Consider the following 17,010-nt stretch of genomic DNA (forward strand, 5'->3'; position numbering starts at 1 on the left):
AAGGTCGCCAATTTGAAATTTGATTTCACAATTCCAGAATCTGTTCAACTGATAAGCGGAGATATGATTCCGATGCACCTAGAAATGTCTCTTTTCGTTTACAGGTATTTCAGCGGCCTATCACAGACATTCATCTGAATGAAAGCTCGTATTGTGCCCCATACTTGACTTGGAATTCTAAATTCCTACCGACTGGCGCACACGCCGAATTCTTCCAGATAACACGATTTATCAAGCGGCCCCGTTAGACAAACTGATTAGCTCGACCGCCTCGAGATCTTCTACGTAATATACTTTATTTTACAATACAAATACTACATATGCGGGGGTGTCTTACGAACCTCTTCCAATGAAATATTAAGGGAAATGAATGGCATCGGTTTACCGGAAACCTTTTTAACTTTGAGTAAACAACTAAAACAAACATCCAACATGGAATACCACACTTTTCGTTTGCATTCCAAGCCAATAACGCGGAAACCGAGATTTCTGGGACACCCCTGAGCTTGGCTAAAACTCATCGTGGAACGGGTAGTACTTATGCCCCGACATCCCCGAGAAGGGCACCGTGCGCTGCCCGGTGTGATACTGCTCCATGCCGGCAACGTCTTCTGGACTCAGCTCAAAGTCGAAGACACGGAAGTTCTCCTCGATGCGGGCTCTGTTCGACGATTTGGGCAGTGGCACCACGCCCAGCTGGACAAGATAACGCAGGCAGATCTGGGCCGGGCTCCGGCCGTATTTCTTGGCCAGATTCTGGGCATGCTCGTCGTAGAGGAAGGGCGGCCACTGTCGAGCGGGCTGGGGACGAGCCAGGGGGCAGTAGGCGCAAATGACCAGGCCGTGGCGCTTGGCATGTTCCCGAAGCTGGCGCTGCTGGAAGCCTGGATGGCACTCCACCTGGTTCACCACCGGCTGGATGCGGCAATTCGCCAGCACTCGCTCCGTCTGGGCGGCGTTAAAGTTGGACAGGCCGATGCTGCGCGTCAGACCGAGGTCCACCAGCTTCTCCATTTCGCGCCAGGTATCCAGGTAGTCCACGTCCGTCAGCTCCAGGGTTCCGTGCACGTTGCTGTCGTTGTGGAACTTCTGGCCCACCGGCATGTGCATTAGATAGAGGTCCACGTACTCCAGACCCAGATTGCTCAGGCTCAGGCGACAGGCGCGCTCCACCAGTGCAGGGTCGTGATGGATTCCGCCCAGCTTGGTGGTTACGAAGACCTCCTCGCGAATGACCACTCCCTCAGCGATCTTCTCGGAGATCGCCTGGCCCACCTCTGCCTCGTTCTCGTAGACAAAGGCGGTGTCCAGGTGCCGGTAGCCCACGTCAAGGGCGTGGCGCGTCGAGTGGTATGCGTCCGACTCGAAGGACTTCCATGTGCCCAGGCCCAGGACGGGCATCTCGCGCCCGTTGTTCAGCCGGATGGTGGGAGCTAGATTGGTCATCGTGTCGCTGGCGCTGATAATTAACGCTGTGCAAATTGGACGCTTCTAAGTCTAAACCAGTGCGATTACGCCTTTCTTACGATTCAATCTCTATCTGTTCCAGCTCGTCGAAAGCTTCGCGGACAACTGTTGGCCCGCTCAGCCGGTTTCGGTGATTTTGTCACGGCGGCCGAGCAGCTGCCGTGTCATCCGGTGACGTCACGGACAAGGCGCGGATATTCCCAACCAGCGTTGCCAGCTCGGCTTTTTTCACTAGATCTGGCGTTTTCGAAAGCTCAATGCGGGTTGAATTGTCTCGCGGGATTTAAAAGAATATTACATGAAAAATACGCGTAATTTTATCATTTAAATAGATGAATTTATATGCATTACGAAATCATTAAATTCTATTTGTATACCAAAGCTGGTGAGATGTTCCCCAATTATTTAATCGAGTCACGATCGGCAGTGTTGCCAAGCGGCAAGCGAGAAGAAGAGTTGGCGGGAAAATGAGCAGGAGTGATCATCTTCGTTGAAAGATGACTGTTAGATAAATATATAGAGTTTTTGCTGCGCATTTGCAAGGTTATACCATAGGAACTTAAATTATAATACTTTAAGTTCCATTTTAGTTTTTAATTGAAATCTAAAACTAATTCCTATTCCTTATTGCCCAAAATTATGAAGAGAAGTAAAGCTGATTCAAGAAATTGTGATGGTTATTAATATTTCGCCCCCTGAATACAAATAAAAACCAAGTAGCAGCCTGCTAACACATAAATCTTTATTCGAATATTAGTTGAGTTCAAAATGTTAGACATTCAAAGTTATATATTGTTACGCTTTGGTTTAACATTTAGGGTTGCTATTGAAATATCTGCTCTGCATTGCACAATTCTCACTTCGGGGTATGGATTCTCGGTAGTTGATTACGTAACTGGTAGTAATAATACCAAATTCGATGGATTCATTACTTCTAAGTGGTTGGTGTTGTCTTCTTACTGTGAGCTCTGGGAGCCGTCTCGTCATCCCAATTACGAACTATTTAATCTACTTTACTATTTGGTAGGTAAGTAAACTTCGAGATTGTTTTGCGTTAGACATGTAAACATTGATTTGAACATTAAGTGGTTAGAACTATGTAGTTACGGCTCAAACATTTACTGACTGATTACGACTGATTGGCATTAGCTATATCTTGGTATCTTGGTAACGGAGGTATATACGTATAGCATGAATAAATTTTTTGGTGCATCCGTGAGTTACCCAATGATTTTGAATTTATGCAAGTGCCTAGGCTATATTTGAAAAATCAAAAGTTCGTATAGTTAGGTTTTGAGATTGTCAAATCGAATCACAAGTGAAATTTGAAATTTTCCCTTTTGGAGTACTAGCATATTTGATATATGTATGTAGTATATAGCATGTAAATCGTATTATTGAAAGTGCACAACAATAACAATAGTGGTGGTGTTTTGTTGGTATTACGTCAACATAGCAGTACTGAAAATGTAGAAACATTTTTGGATTTGACACTTTGGGAGTTTCCGTTGTGGGAAACGATTTCTTAACACTAAAATGGGTTTTACGGTCCATATGCTAAATTAATGCATCCGCTTGATAAACATTTATAGTTACATGTACTTTTCGTGTGCCATTAGCACCAAAGAGTTGGCTTATTTCGAATATTTCCTCAAAGGATTGTAAGGTTGCGTCGGGTTTAAAACGCCTACACAATAGATACTACCCGTTTCCGTAGTACGTGGTGTAGATAAAGTAATTAATGGCTTTTCAACTCTACTTACAAACGGTACCATACTAAAATTGGTGTTGTTTTGCTTGTAAATCAATTCGAAATTTTTACATCTCATTAACTATAAACTAAACAATTTTGTTTCGTTCAAATCGGTTCGCTATATTTATAAAAGTGTTATTGTTTGCATCGTTATCGTTTGCATTTGCTATGTTTTTGTTTTAAGGAGAAACCACTGGATTATAGTTGAATATATGGTTGATTTTGATTGGTTTTCATAAAGGAATGTATTTAATACGACCATTACGTTCTACGTAAAAGTTCATGGTCAAAGTTTTGGTTACATCTAGGAATGGCGTTTACGTGATAAATCGTTGTTTGAGAGACCTTTACTTGGGAGAGGAGTTGGGTTAGATTGTTAACTACAAGTATGACTAGTGACTGAGGTTTGCTTATAAAGGCGAAAAACTATATAGTCGAATACCCGATCTTAGGATAGTATAATATAATAATAACGTGTTTAGCTTACTATTAAAAAAGTCAAGTTGTATTGGCTGATCCAAATATAAAGCCCACTTATGATCTCGATGCTTCGGCCTTTCGTTGACGCAGACGGACGTTTCTTCTTTATCCGGGCAATATAAAATATAAATTCAAAAATTAAATTCATAGGGTACTCAAGGCCCCTCGTACTCTACGGCTTCCGGCTACCGACTATTGTAATACGCTGGATAAACATACATTTGTTGTACAGTTGTGTTCGAAAAATAGGTAGTGTCAAAACCACGTCTTCGATAAATACATTTTATACTTGGTAAAGAACCACAGAGTTCTACACACATAATTTATTGGACTAAAGGAAACTCTTTCACAATTGATTACCTGCATTCGAATTGTGAGATCTAAAAACGACTATTTTGAGTAGTATTGCCCATATTTTATGGGGACTTACAGTTGCACGTGTAATAAATAATTATAAATATTTCTCATATTTCTATGTATGTACATGACTACAACTAATAAGGTCCCTCTCCAGTGTTTAATTATTTGAATGCACTTGCACTTCCTTATCTAACAAAGCATAGAAAACGTATGACTTTTATACAAAATAAAACCAATTGGGATTGTGTAAATAAATATTAATAAATGGTTTCGTATTTTATTTCCTGGTTGCCGCAAAAAGGGAAAGGGGCAATAAGAAAAAAAGATTTAAAAATATAATTAAAGTAACTTATCTGCTACGTAGCTTACATGCTAATAACTAGCTTTAATTAGACTGTTAATAGTTGGTTTCAGTTTATGGTTTATAAAAATATAGATTCCATGCTCTCGGATTCGGATACGTTGTACCATTTTACAAACTATTCTACCAGCTCGTGCAGGATTTATAGAGTAATGTTTTGTGGGAAATTATGCAGTATAGTATAGTTGTGCTTCTTTTGATGTTGCCTCCTATAAATGTTTAGTATCACACGCGTCCAAGTTTTGTTTTTATTCGTTTCGGTTTCCGCGGGGAACCGCGGTTTCCTGAATTTCAATTTATGTTTTCCATCTATCGTTTTGTACTAAAGCAACAAGTTTCTCGTTTGCATTGAAATGCGTTTGGGTTTCAGTTCATTAGAAGATGAGATAGTTCCTGGTCGGGTCATAGATATAGTACACTGTAGCTTATGCTAATGCGGATGCGGATGCAGATGAGGATGAGAATGAAAATGAGGATGCGGATAAAAGTTTTTCCGGACTGTGGTGGCCGTGGCCCAATTGGCTCTTGGAAGGCAACAACAACCCGGCTAAGCTCATAACTGTGCAGCTAATTGCGGTTGATTAACACACACTAGGGTTAGACACTTAATACGCGCTACAGGCTAATCGGATGACTGCTCCACATGGGCTTAGAGCTTCCTGGTGGGCTCCACCTTCTGGGACATGGCGGTGAGTACCCGCTGGTTGTCGATGACGCGGAAGCTGCTAATGTACGTCCTGACCTCGCCCTCGCTCTTCGGCGATGGCGGCTCCAGCCCTGTTCCAAATCAAAATCGATTAGCAAATAACTCTTGGAAGATGGGGTGATGGGGCGTCTTACCCAGACTCCTGGAGCGACAGAAGCGGATGGTGCGCATCGTCTGGGCCATCATGTGCATCTTCTCGAAGTTCACCAGGCCGTCCAGGCTGGTCTTGTTGCCCTCGTGGGCGAAGGTCATGTCCTTCAGCAGGAGCGGCATGAAGGGTATCAGCGGCGGCTGCAGCTTGCCCACGAACACACGGTATGCCCTGTGGTTGCGACTGGGGTCGATCAGGGCCTCGAACTCCTGGAAGATCTTCCTGAACTTCGAGGGAATCTTCTCCCAAGTCTGCTGTAGCCTGGACACTGCCATGTTGGAGAGACCCATTACCACAGCAAAGAAGGCGTTCAGGTTCTGGTACTCCTTGCAGCTGTAACGAGATAAAAGAGTTTACTTCTCCGTCTTTTGCTGGAAAGGGTGTTTCTAAGTTGGCTTTAACTTACTACGCGGCCAGCTTGATAAACTTCCTGACCAGACCGACGCGTTTGCTCAGACTGGGAGTGGACACCAGTTCGGTGACAATCCAGTACTGCACCTCGTTGAATCGGCGGAGGAACACATCCAAGTTGGCAGTGATCTGCGGGTGGGAGTGTAAAATTCAGTCAGCGCTTTGGGCCATCTTTAGTATGTATGTTCTAGTGGCAAAACTTTGGGCTAACTCGAATGACAAATGACAGCATTTTGCGGTCAGTGTGTAGCAGAATAATTAGCAAAACGAGACTTCTGAGACTTTCGGCAAAGTTTGCCTTCCTACCTTGCCAAAGTGATGCCGTCCGAAGGTGTGGTAAAGCAATTCGTATTCATGGACGGCCCAGAAGAGGTCCCACTCGAACAGGGTGATGTGGTAGGCCAGCTCCTTGGTGCTCAGTATCTCCAGGTCGATGTCCACGCCCTCTGTGGGGCACTCCTGCTCCTGCAGCTGGGTCTGCGAAATGGATGCGGCAAGTATAACAAATGGTCATCCAAAAACCCAAGATGGCCAACGCTTACCAGGGCATCCAGGTGGTCCTTGACGGAGACGAACAGGCGGCCGTTGAGCGACAAGCCAGTGGGTATGCTGACATCGTTGTCCTTGAACACGGACCGTTCTCCGTTGGACTTCACCTCGACGAGGACCAGATCCTCGGGACCCCGGTTCAGCTGCAGCTTGTCGGCGGCACACGCCTTGATGAGCTCCGCCGTGGTGTGCATGGGGAATCGCAAGGTGCAGTAGGTGTGGTCGGCGCAGTAGACGCGGAAGATGACTTCAAAAGCAGGAATTTACAATGAGTGATATCAATTACTATTGATTGGGCACTTACTATCATCATCCGGTCGGATGACCGTCTTCGAAGGCGTCGCATTGCCACTGAAGAGGCAGATGGGCTGGCCGTTGGGCGGGAGCTTCCACTTCTGACCGGCGTTCTGGTTGCGGTCCTCCTGGTAGCGCGCCATTTGGGTGAGCACATTGTGCACTATGCTGGTCTCCTCGTTCAGGTCCGGATCGGCCTCCACCTCGGCGGCGAGGTCCTCGATAAAGTCGCACACGCTGGGCTCCTCGAAGGCCGCGTGGCGGACGGCCATTACCCACTTCTGCATGAACTGGATTACGCGCTTCTTGAAGTTGATTATGTACTCCCGATCCTCGGCTGTTTGGGCATCCTCATGGGCATCGCAATGGAAGGTGCACGGCGGTTAAGGCGGAAACCAATTTCGTTTGGGATTGTCAATTGGATTAGGAATAGAATTTGCTGGGTCCTGAAAATCTGTCCGGCGCAACTTTACTGGGTCAGTCAGTCCAACCAAACCAAAGTGGTTTTCCCGTCTTGGGAATCTGGTTATTGATTTCTGTCCCTCATTCTGGCTAACTTTATGCTTGTTAATCTCATCACGTATTTCGATGCAGATTGTGAGATTAGTTTCAAACTTCATTGACTAGAGCCCACCACCCCATGGACCCCCAAACGAAAATGCTGACCCAAGTCATCATTGTGGCTTTGTTTCGACTGAAGTTGGAAACGGAAGTGTTGCTTTTTAGCATTTTCCGCTACACTCGAGCCCAAAAGCTCGGTATCAGAGTCATGTGTGGCGGCTGGGCACTTAAACTGTGGCTGTGGAAATTTTCAATTCAAATCCAGGAGAACGTGACTAGGGCGCGAGATGGACGGCATAAAAAGTGCGTTTTTGCACTTTAAGTGCAGCCTGACTGACTGACTGACTGACTGAAGAGGAGGACCTAGCTAAACGAACCTTGGAAACGCTAGGCTTACTACATGGGGTCTTAAAGAGCTTCAAGGAGGGGCTTAAGCTTTGGGACGTGTCTGGAATTGAAAAGGAAAACCTAAAGGGCTTACACAATTTTTCGGTGATTTTTGTTGTTTGAAAAGGATATTAATTGGCCAATTCATCAACCAGCTGAACAACTGGCATGAATACGATGTGTGTGAGCAGGAAGTCGTCCAAAAAGGGATCTAGTCCACCCACGGACTGGCCCAGTCGCGTCTCCAGCAGGTGCTCCAGCATCTTGGCCGGCGTGCCCGACATCACCGTATATCTGTGGGGAGAGATATTCAAATATATTTCCATTTTAAGGCGAAGGTAAGGTAGCTGGCTTTAGAAATAAGTTTAAGTTTTAACTTTTAGAAACCGAACACAGCCGTAATCCATGAAATCAAACTCGTACTTCCTAATTAATTTTGAGGCACATTAAATATGGAGTGGACACTCACTTAAATGCCGAATGCTGTCCACGTTGCTTTGCCACGCGCTCGAGCACTAAAACATCCTTGCCGTGTTCCTGCAATCTCAGGGTGTTGGCCTCCACATCACGCAGTATCCGGTTGAAGTGTTCCTTGTCCACGCGCAGCAAGTGGCAATTGTTCTCCTTCAGTACGATGGTTGCAGCTCTGCGGGAAGATGGGTTAAGATCTACCTTAGGGATCGATGTGTTTCAAGGAGTGTTTGAGCAACAGTCTCGTGACTTTCGTCGTGGGTAGCTACCCATTTATATGGTGAAAACGCGTAAATAGTCATAAATATGAGGGATGGATGCAGTTGATGGTGGCATGCCCACCCCCGCAGAGTGGGAAATATATTTTAAATTGGATTTCAGCGCCAGATGCACATGCATTGCACATGCAGTTGGCAAATAAACTCAATTGATATATACGGAATTATGGCCTGCATGCTGATATGAGCACTGCAGTGCACGGCAGCGCGATTTATTATGTTTGTTGAAGGCAAACAAGCTCTTTGACTATTTTAATTAACCCAAAAGCCGAGTGAGAGCTTAAACTAGTTATCCTTTTATTGGGGCATTTAAAACGGGCATATGGATTAATGAGCCTGCAGACAAAACGGGTCCTGCCAGTTGGACATCCTCTGTTCAGATCTCTATCGGCAAACAATGGAAGCGAGTTCCATTATTTAACAACTCTTTGATAGTTTCTGCCTTTGACAATCGCTCAGGCGACAGCTTTGCGAAATTGCTTACAAATTGAACGTGGCCTGGGCTGATACTTTGTTTCAGTTTTGAATTGTTTGCCTTAAAATCGAGGTCCTTGTGGCCCGTTATCTGGACCGTGGCACCCAGTGGGCCGTAGTATAGCTTGTTCGGGCCATTGTGGCTATGCGGCCATTGTCAAGTCCGTTGTGCTGTCAGCCCACAAGAAGGTGGGCACCACAGAAGGGTCCAACATAGGGAGGTTCTCAAAAGATTTGCTCGGAGAGATTGAGCAGTCAGTTAACAATTGCTCAATGGAAGCGCCTCTACTCCTCGTGCGCCATCACTCACCTGGGTGCGTCGTTAATCAGGGCCAGTTTTCCGAAATCATCCCCAGTCTTTAGAGTGGCAACAGTCCCCTTGCCGTGTATCACAACGTCCACCGACCCCTTGAGTAAGATGTACCAGGAGCGTCCTTCGTCGCCTTGATTGAATACTGTTAGTGGGTTAAGAGTGTTAAGGGTTAAGACTCCTCGTTACTACATATAGCTGCGCTGAAGTTGCTGGGTTGGCTGACCCATTATTGGGCCATAATTAGCCGGGTTTTAATTAAAAAGTTTGCCAACTTCCGCCGCCTTCGGAAATCACAACTCCGCAGCCTGGGAGCTGTTTATCCTGCGGCCAGATACTCACATATTGTTCCTGCCTGGGCGTGAGCCTCGAACACGAAAATCGACGACAGCTCCCGCTTTATGCTGGTCGACAAGTGGGAGAGTGCGGCGATGTGGACCAGTTCCTCGAACACCAGCTCCAGCTCCTCCGAAGTCCGTTCGTGCGAACTGCGAATTGGGGATTACAAGATGTGAAGGGATCTTTGTAAGGTAAAGTTTGTGGCTATTCCCAGAAAAGCCTTCTGGGGTGGAGCACCTCCGTACTTACGGTTTGCGCAATATCATACGCAGAGTGGCGTCCGGTCCGCGCTGGAAGAGTGCGCTCAGCGCCTCGCGGATGTGCTCGTTGGCCGCTCCGAGATCGTCCGCCTGGGGCACGCCCGCTGCCGCCGTGCCGCCCTCCTCGTCGAGGCGAAAGCGATAGAGGAAGCACTTGTCTTTGAAGGGCTGCTCCTTGTTGACTGCGGTGGGACATCGATTACGAAATGGAGATTGAACAGAGTCGGGTGGAACTAACCGTGTGCGAGAACTCCTTCCTCGAGGAGCGCCTGCCACATGCCAGCCGCCTGGGCGCGAGTGTGGACGATGGGCGAGAGGTTGACCAGCCAGTCGACGAGCTCGGTGCCGGGGGCGCACTTGCGGATTAGCTTGCCGGATACCTGGTCAGGTGGCATAATTAGCATACCAATGATGACACCTCTCACTCCGTGCCCGGGCACACTCACCTTTCGATCCTTCAGACAGCTGGAGTTGTCGGCGACGAGTAGTGTGCGTAGGGCCCAGCCCATGCGGTTCATAGCAGGACTCGGCGTCTGGAAATTTCAAACACTTTCAACTACCGTTCTCAAAAGTCCATACGAAATGTCAAATGCTTAGGAGAGGAGTCACTTCCGCATGGAAACCACATAAATATTTTGTAATTCCCCTGACGGCCTCTGGAGCAGCAAATTAACTCATTTGTCGTCGTCTATGTCAGGACATTACATTTTTGTTATTTATGTGAGTTCCACGGTGGGGCTCCGCTAGCTTCCTCAGCTTCCTCCTTGTGCCCTTCTACACATCTTACCTCGGTAATGGGCAGCGCTGGGTTCGGGTGGTCGGGGCTGAGGGGTCTCTTTGTGGGCGATGTGGCTGCGGCTGTTGCCTGTACACTCGGTCCAAAACCTGAAGAGGCAGCCATCATGGTTCAAGATGGTTCAGTAATGTAGCGTTCAATAATTGAACGCAGTCAGTTTGCAAATGAATAGCAGAGAGTACCGAATTTATGAAAGTTTTCAAAGCAAATAATCGTCTTAATGGATCACAAAGCGTGACCACAATATATATGACCAAATATGTTTTTCAAATAATACAAAAAGCAGATAAGCAGTACACTCAGTGTTAGTCATGCGAAAGCATTTTATAGGAACCAAATTGGATCTTTTGTCTACATACCGTTCTTCAACTTGCAGTTGGTGAATATGTCATTCATTAACTCCTTGTTTTTCTGCAATGGAAAGCGTATTTAGCCATTAGTAGTGGGCACTTGGGTCTGGTTGCTCTGTGATGCCAATTACGTTGCTCATTTCGAATGCCATCGACGCAGGACGCGTCATCTGTCCACGCTCCAGCTGCCTTCGCCGCTTGACGGCGGCGGAAGTGGCGGAAGTGGCGCCAGCTGTGGCCTTGGTGGCCTTGGTCGCCTGCTCCTCCCCGCCGCTGTGGCGTCGGTAGCGGAGCAGAAGGACACCAGGGACCAGCTCACTGCCGGCCACAGTCTGCGTGGACCAGCTCCGCTGGCCGACTACCATGTGGGAAGAGCTCTGGGAGCGGGGTTCACTTTCACTTGGGAGCGGAGTTCAAGCTCGCAGGTAATTGCTGCCAAACGCTTCTCCATGTACTGATAGCGTCAGGAGGTGACAAACACACGAACGCCGTTCGGTGTTTGCAATTACTTATCAGGCACAAGGGTTGCCAAAGCCCCTACAACGTTCATGTATTTAACAAACATATTTAACCCAATGGGCGCCAACACATATTCTTAAAAAAGATTTTTTTTAAGAAAACTTGAAAAATTTTACGAGAGCAATAGAGTGCCCTTAATATGCTTTAAATATAAAATAATATAAACACATTACTTAACAAAGTAAACAAATTTATATTATATAGCGATGGGACATATGGAGAGTTAAAGCAAAGTTACAGGAGATCTTAGAAAGAACATTTTTAAAACCTTTTTGATTTATTTTTTAATTTCTGCTGATTGTGCTTACATGTCGGTAGCTTAAAATCCTTGTAAAATTAAAATAACTAGCTTGCTTCACCTTAATGCAAAAGTACATTATGTTTTAATCTTATTAAGTGTGTAACGGTATCTGGCAGTCGAGACGTTTCCCTCTGTCCATTAATAAAACATGAAAGTCAAATGTTGTACTCTCGATTCCTCGATTTCCCGCACTTAACGAGTCTCATTAGCTTGAAATGGGTTAAAATCAAAGCCAAGACGCCTGGCAACTCTTCGTGTTCCGCCCGTCGATAAGCGACTTACGCTGCTTTGGCGTCGCCTTCGCCTTCGCCTTCGAAGCTAATTAAACTCGCTTCCTTATCAAACGCACGCCGCAATGAGTGCCACCCCCCGGGGGCTCCAAAGAGTTCTATACTTGGAGTGGGGTTCGAGGGGGGGGAGAGCCTTCGCCTTGAAAGTCGAACGTGGTAATTGGACTGTGATGTTACCTGGTGCTTTTTCAATTTGCAAACTCTACATTGGCCTCTGCTGATTAACGCTGCGAGGTTTCATTAATATGTATAATTGGAGTTTAGGTTAACTGAGCCAACTAAAGCAAAGGAAGCTTTTTATTCAATATAGAGGATATTTTGTTATGGGATTCTAAAATCCTGCGAGGTTATACATTTATTTAACTAATATGTAGTGGTCTCTGCCATTTGAGTTTAAAGCTATTTTCTAAGGCTTGTGAAAATATTTCTTATCAGCTAAAATGCAAACAATTCTTTATGAGCTCATACATTGTTATTTTTAAGCGTTTTACGGTGATAAAATTGTAAAAGAGCTCTACCAAGGCGTTCTTTCTTGTTCGAAAAAAATAAACATTTTTAAATACTTGTCTAGCTGCCACTGGGTTGAAATGCAAGAGTACAAGAGTACTAACCTAAAAGACTTTCTTTTTATTAAATCATAAAGACAATAAAGACAATGGCTCATTTATTTCTTTCTATTTCCAAACATAGTAGAGAGCAAGCAGGCGTATGCTTTCCTTGTAGAAATCTAGGTTTATACTACGTTTTCTATCCCTTCAATGGAACAAGGAAGCCAAGCCATCTGAACTAATAAACGGAATTTATGGCTTCTTCCGGCAACTTAACCAAAGGAAAATAACACACGACAGAGTGCAGCAGGACTATCGAGAAAATCCCTTGGATTTACCATGGAGTACCAATGAGCAGTGCTTAAAACATTGATGCAATTTAAATTGATCGACGCCTTTAAGTCCTTTCTCCATCCATCTAACTCCCTTGCGGGTTCACATGTGCAACTTGCGTTCGTGCATAAATAAATAGCCCCGTGACCATGGACATGCAACTGTGCATGCCACGGGGCTCTTGATGCAATATTTATGGCCTGGTTATTACGCAGACCACATGTTTGGCAATGCCGTAGTTGCGACGACGGCCAGAACATAAAACACGCCCGAAATTAAATGCAAATACTTGGCAACCAAGTGGCACTGAATCGCATTGAGCCTCGTCAGCTAACTGGGAATTGGCTGCAAGTTGCAACTGTAATTTCCGCTATTGATGCCATTCCTGCATCTGACTTGGGCTCAAATTGGAACCGACTTCTTGCATTTTTCCAATCGCAATCGCTATCCCGATGCCAATTCCAATCCGAGTGGAATTGGCTTGTCCGGAGTAATTGGCAGCCAATGAAAGGAAAGTGGACTGGTATTTGGTTTTGTGCCCGAGCTTCGGTGAAATGAGACTGGTAATTAACCCGAAATTCCCTTTCACCCGCCGTATGCAACCACAATGGCTTTCAAAGACATTTTCAATTTGGCCCTCACGAGCAAATATTTGCGCACAAATCAAATGCTCGACTGTGCTGTAAAGTGGGCGGGACGAGCCAAGGATGACAAGTTCCATGAACTCAATGGCTTATATCCATGGAGCTCTTGCGAATATTCCTCTTATTCCCCCTTCAATTTGCCCCCTGATTTTATCGCATTTACGCAGTGGCAATCGCAGTGGCAAAACGCCCCCAGTTCGCATTTTTATGGTCCTGCATCCACAGCATCCACAGCTTCCGCCATCGACTTTCACTTCATTGTTGCACACTGCGTATACGTGACATGTGGTGGCCCTGCTGTCGCAGCTACTTTGTTATCGTTCAGTTCAGTGGAGTTCAGTTCAGCTCAGCTCAGCTCAACTGGGGCTGCCTCTGGGGTAAGCCAATGCTGGCATAAAGTTGCAAAATAGTATTCTCCCCAATTTGGTTTTGGGGTTTCCTCTCCTCCTCCTGCTCCCGGTCTCCTTTCCCTTCCCCTGACTGCTTTCCTCCTCACAAATAAGGTAAACAGACGACCCTTTCTAATTCTTGTTGCTCGCCTGTGTGCCGGGCTCATACCTTTTGTGGCTGCCGCAGGAGATGACTTGGGGTCCTGGCTGAATGGCATTGTTAGTGGGATTTGCATTCGGACACTGGCAGAAAAAAGGGCGTCAAGTAATTGGGAAATCGACGCATCTTGTGGTTTATTTTATGTGTATTTCTAGCTTGCGTTATTCTCAGTGCACCTTTTTGCCCGGTTGTGTGGCCCTCTCAAATATTTACATTTTGGCATATGTAAGCCATGTTGTGGTTGACTGTAGTCAAAAAGATGCTTAACCACATTCCAGCCTTGTGGCATGCCAAATGCAAATATAATTCATTTTCCGCTCCAAGGCATTTGCCATTTGGAAATTAGGCCAATCGAAACTATCTGAATAACCCGCCTGGTTTACCAGAAAGCCTTTCCAATTAATTATCCACTCCCCAGAGTCCTGTCAATCCATCCAAGTGCGCGGAAACATGCGACACGGCCACAATGATGCATTGCAATGCCTAAGCCCGCCATTACCTTCTAATGCCATCCTACATATACATATGTACATACATACTCGTAAGTAAATGGGAAACAAAGAACTACTTAGCCCACGGGAGAACTTGGCTTAATGCCCCACTCTGCGGCAAAGCCAGAGCACTTAACGGCGCCAGGGGTCCAAATTACTAGCCATGTGTTTTTGGGCTTAGGCCGGGGATTCCTGGGAAAGTATGTTTCTGGGCCCACGCTTCATTAAATGTTAGTTGAAATTTTAATTAAATATTTTCCACAATGACAGGGGAAAACCTTCTCGAATTTTTGCATATCATTTTGGCAAACCATTAAAAGAACAGACGTATTGAAGCCTCTCACAGAAGTGGAATGTGCGAAAACAGGGCGAAAATCGATTAAGTACCCCAAACTTACCTCCCAGATGAGTCGAAAGTCCTGCTGCTCCACCCGCAGCAGCTCGCAGGTGGTCTTCGTCACAACGGTGCTGTCCCGCGGCAAGTCGTGCAGTACGGACTCCCCAAATGTGGCACCCACGCCCAGGTTGCACAGGGTAACTGCGCTCTGCAAATAAATAAATAGAAGTGCAAACAAAAAGTTAGACTGCGCTCAGGTTGGACTCAAAGAAATCTAGTTTAAGTACCAGGTACTTCCCGAATGAGAAATCTGAAATAATTGTTTTCTTAAGGAGAAAAGAAGCAACCGACATTTTCAGCCAAGTAGCAGTGATGCTCTCTAAATATATAAATCTAACTCAAGATAAGAACTTTTGTTAACGATTCTCTCTTAAAATATTAAGAACTTTTGTAAACGAAAATCTCTTCAAATATTCTATATTTGAAATCATCTTGAAATGCATTTGAAGTACTGTTCTACTCTTTTAATGAGTTGTCTTCTTGTACTCGTATACTCACTACTTTATCGCCTAAATGATTCAACAATTATGCTTCTTTTAGGGAAATAATAATTTCAAAATATTATATTGTTTTCTCTATCCATGGTACTTTACACTAACTATGAGTAGGTTCAGTGAGGGTATCCGAAATTTGGCACCCACCTAAAAAACATCTCTGAAGATGCCGCACTCTGCGGTGGCTTGGCTGCTACAGTCTTGGGCTTATCTTTCGCTGGCATCTTGCACAATTAACGCAAATGGCCGCAATTTGCTCGTGGTGGCAGGGACAAACATTTGCTTAAAACTGTGTAATCGCTTCATTGTCGCATTTTCCGCAAAACCACGGACTCTGAAGCACCACAGCGCCCAGTTGGAAACCGGGAAGTGGAACCAAGGAGGATATGCAGCACTCTTCATTGGTGAGGCACTGAGGCAACAAACGCGGATTGCAGCTGTCTAACCGCAACATTGCAATGACACTTTAAATTAGCCAGCCGCGCTTGCATCAAACTGTTTGTGTTCCCACCATTCCACTTCCACCAGACTTCCCGGAGTTCTGGGCCACACTTCTCGCTGCCTGGTACTTGAAGCCCCAAGGGCTTCGCAGACCCGTTTCAATGGCAGCCGAGAATCCGAGAATCCGAGAATCGGAGAACACGGGAATCTTGGTCGTGCCGTGTAATTGGCTTAACAAGACTTGCGAGCGACCGCAGAAATTGTTAAACTCGCATTACCCGACCCAACAACACATGGGTGCACAGTTATTAAGGGCCACGGAGACCATAAAATATACTTTAATTAATTCCCGGCCTGTGTAATTGCCAAACTGCTGTTGTGGCACCTTTCTTTTGGCCAACTTCACTCGCTTTTCTGCTGATTTATTGCGGCTTTTCGTTTTTGACAAGCGTCAAAAAGAGTCTGCCACGCCCTCCCCCCGCCCCTAAGCTGAATCTGATTGCTTTCTAATTTATTGCAGCACCAAAGTTGACCCACAGACGCAGAAAGAGACGGCGGCTGGCGGCAGAAAGAGACGGCTTGCGGCGAGCGGAAAGAGATGGAGCGCAATGAAAAGCAGCCGACGGACAACGGATTTTGTCAACCAGCATTTCCCTCTCGCAATTTCCTGGAGCCGGGGAGAACTGAATTGAATTTACGCTCAAACAATAACATTTGGAAAGCTGCCCAGCTTTGTGAGTTTGCCAGTTTGGAAAAGGCTCTGTGGGCGTTTGCCTAAGCTTATTTTCATTTAACGTGCTGAAGATTGAGTCTAATATAACAAGTGTAAAGCAGCTCTATATTTATCGTACCGCCCCTACTTTCGCAGTCAACGGGGATATCCTAGTCATTCAATGGGAGGATCTGTTACATGAACTTGTGTGAATTACTTACAGTTTTCAGTCGATTGGCAATTGTTTTATTAAGCGGGGTTTTAATTTATAGTAGTTGGGTATATATTAAAAGAAAATCAGTATTCTCTAGGATTCTCATGGCATTTCTCTGCATTTTCTGGATTGCAGAAAGCAGAAAAACGGTAACCATACGTTGTGACAAAGCCACGATGACTTTGGTCATGGGTTTGGATTGGTGCAGTGGAACTCAGTTGGTGCTCAAAATAACTTGATTGATTTATCAGAATAAAAACTTTATTTCCTATCGAAATATACAAATGAACCGAGGGATTATTTTATTGTGTGATAACTG

The 17,010-nt window shown here is 45.4% G+C and overlaps 2 protein-coding genes and 1 long non-coding RNA gene across 7 annotated transcripts in view; 1 reads left to right on the forward strand and 2 right to left on the reverse strand.

Moving 5' to 3' along the window:
* Nucleotides 1-277: 277 nt before the first annotated feature.
* Nucleotides 278-1,627, reverse strand: LOC120443954 (aldo-keto reductase family 1 member B1). Its single transcript, XM_039623411.2, has one exon. The coding sequence runs from the start codon at nt 1,444-1,446 to the stop codon at nt 511-513; it is 936 nt and encodes a 311-aa protein (XP_039479345.1). The 5' UTR covers nt 1,447-1,627; the 3' UTR covers nt 278-510.
* Nucleotides 1,628-2,357: 730 nt separating this feature from the next.
* LOC120458657 lies at nt 2,358-16,971 on the forward strand. 2 transcript variants are annotated; one of them, XR_005617214.2, is made up of 3 exons: nt 2,358-2,494; nt 16,286-16,499; nt 16,789-16,971. It is a non-coding gene; the product is annotated as an uncharacterized LOC120458657 (long non-coding RNA). The 2 variants fall into 2 exon arrangements; XR_005617213.2 differs by lacking the exon at nt 2,358-2,494 and adding an exon at nt 15,542-15,728 and having other exon boundaries at nt 16,286-16,971.
* Nucleotides 2,493-17,010, reverse strand: part of LOC120458622 (rap guanine nucleotide exchange factor 4) — a 38,525-nt gene continuing 24,007 nt past the window's right edge. For 3 of the 4 annotated variants that reach the window (XM_039646336.2, XM_039646370.2, XM_039646361.2), the window contains 16 exons: nt 14,832-14,978; nt 10,768-10,819; nt 10,400-10,497; nt 10,059-10,145; nt 9,851-9,992; nt 9,602-9,794; nt 9,356-9,501; nt 9,014-9,158; nt 7,950-8,126; nt 7,613-7,774; nt 6,543-6,904; nt 6,232-6,485; nt 5,996-6,166; nt 5,685-5,818; nt 5,262-5,611; nt 2,493-5,198 (listed from right to left, as the gene is read on the reverse strand). In XM_039646336.2, the coding sequence (XP_039502270.1) occupies nt 5,071-5,198; nt 5,262-5,611; nt 5,685-5,818; nt 5,996-6,166; nt 6,232-6,485; nt 6,543-6,904; nt 7,613-7,774; nt 7,950-8,126; nt 9,014-9,158; nt 9,356-9,501; nt 9,602-9,794; nt 9,851-9,992; nt 10,059-10,145; nt 10,400-10,497; nt 10,768-10,819; nt 14,832-14,978 (2,748 nt within the window). In that variant the 3' untranslated portion in view covers nt 2,493-5,070. Of the gene's footprint in view, nt 5,199-5,261; nt 5,612-5,684; nt 5,819-5,995; nt 6,167-6,231; nt 6,486-6,542; nt 6,905-7,612; nt 7,775-7,949; nt 8,127-9,013; nt 9,159-9,355; nt 9,502-9,601; nt 9,795-9,850; nt 9,993-10,058; nt 10,146-10,399; nt 10,498-10,767; nt 10,820-10,889; nt 11,198-14,831; nt 14,979-17,010 lie in introns of those variants that run through there. The other variant, XM_039646354.2, reaches the window with a different exon arrangement.

The sequence above is a fragment of the Drosophila santomea genome, chromosome 2L (genome assembly GCF_016746245.2).
Source record: "Drosophila santomea strain STO CAGO 1482 chromosome 2L, Prin_Dsan_1.1, whole genome shotgun sequence".
NCBI classification, from domain to species: Eukaryota; Metazoa; Arthropoda; class Insecta; order Diptera; family Drosophilidae; genus Drosophila; species Drosophila santomea.

Bases quoted from the DNA above. Each gene is read 5' to 3' on its own strand.
- LOC120443954 (XM_039623411.2), bottom strand. From the start codon at position 1,446: ATGACCAATCTAGCTCCCACCATCCGGCTGAACAACGGGCGCGAGATG.